Source organism: Anopheles bellator, unplaced genomic scaffold (genome assembly GCF_943735745.2).
Source record: "Anopheles bellator unplaced genomic scaffold, idAnoBellAS_SP24_06.2 scaffold00509_ctg1, whole genome shotgun sequence".
Classification (NCBI taxonomy): Eukaryota; Metazoa; Arthropoda; class Insecta; order Diptera; family Culicidae; genus Anopheles; species Anopheles bellator.
In genome coordinates, this window is record NW_026684634.1 from 3,390 (window position 1) to 4,466 (window position 1,077).

Consider the following 1,077-nt stretch of genomic DNA (forward strand, 5'->3'; position numbering starts at 1 on the left):
TTTTGAAGCTCTTCCAGTTTCAGGGATGGAATTTATAAATTGTAGTCTCCTTGAAACTCATTGCTTGCCAGCAGCGCTGCTGTTGAGCTCCAGTTGTCGAGCGTTTAACCTAAACCGATCCTGCGTTGATCACTTCCTGCGTTGCTCATTTTCCTGGCCGATACCCGTTCTTGCGACATCGGCTCGGCTTGGCTCGGCTCGGCCAGCATGGGCTTCGGCTTCGTCTCAGTACGCCACGCCGACAATCTCGCCGCCCACGCGCTTCTCGAGGGCTTCCTTGTGCAGCATCACACCCTGCTTGGTGAACATGACCAGGTAGCCCGTGTCCATCGGGAGCAGTTCCGAGGCCCACCACTGCACCTCGTACCGGGGACACCGCTGAGGGACGGCCAGGGGCTGGAACCAGAGCGCGTGCAGTGCGACCGTGGCCCTGATCCGCGATGTGTCCTCCACGCTGATGGCCATCACCAGGCGCTCCATCTGCAGTTTGTGCAGCAAGGCCAGATAGGTGCGATTGTGGGCGATCGAAAGCCGCCCGTCCGTGCGCTTGGCTCGCTGCAGCTCGTTCAGCAGCATATACATTCGCACCTTGGCCATCATCTGTGAGCCTTTCCCCCCGGGGGAAATCTTCACGATTTTGCCACGCAGTCCACCTGCTGTGCCAGCTATCCGACCAGAGTCTGCGTTGGGCTGGGTGTGTGGAAGAGACGACGAGACGGAAATGGGAATTTTAATTTTGGGCCTCTCGAACGCTATTATCTTGATGACTTGGGTGGGGCTGTCGCAATGGTGCCTGAATGTCTCATTCGCTCGACTTCGATCAGACCACAAATCCCTTGCCAGGAAGTATAAGGATCATGCTCAAATTTAAAAAGCACTGTAAGCGACCGTTACGCGAATCTGGCAGGGACAAGAATTTTAAAGTCTATTCTTAAAAAACGTAAGACCCTATTACAAGGCAACGATTTTGCTTTCGACGGGAATGGCTTAAGAAGCGATAGTAAAACAAAATTCCCAAACTTACCACAAAGAACAGACTATGGGCGAACCTTAAATAAGTAGCAAGCCTCAAGTAAA

The 1,077-nt window shown here is 53.3% G+C and overlaps 1 protein-coding gene across 1 annotated transcript; it reads right to left on the minus strand.

Annotated features, from left to right (window-relative positions):
• Positions 1 to 225: 225 nt before the first annotated feature.
• LOC131214311 (uncharacterized) lies at positions 226 to 600 on the minus strand. Its single transcript, XM_058208694.1, has one exon. It carries the CDS (start codon positions 598 to 600, stop codon positions 226 to 228), a length of 375 nt encoding a protein of 124 aa, XP_058064677.1.
• Between the last annotated feature and the right edge of the window lie 477 nt (positions 601 to 1,077).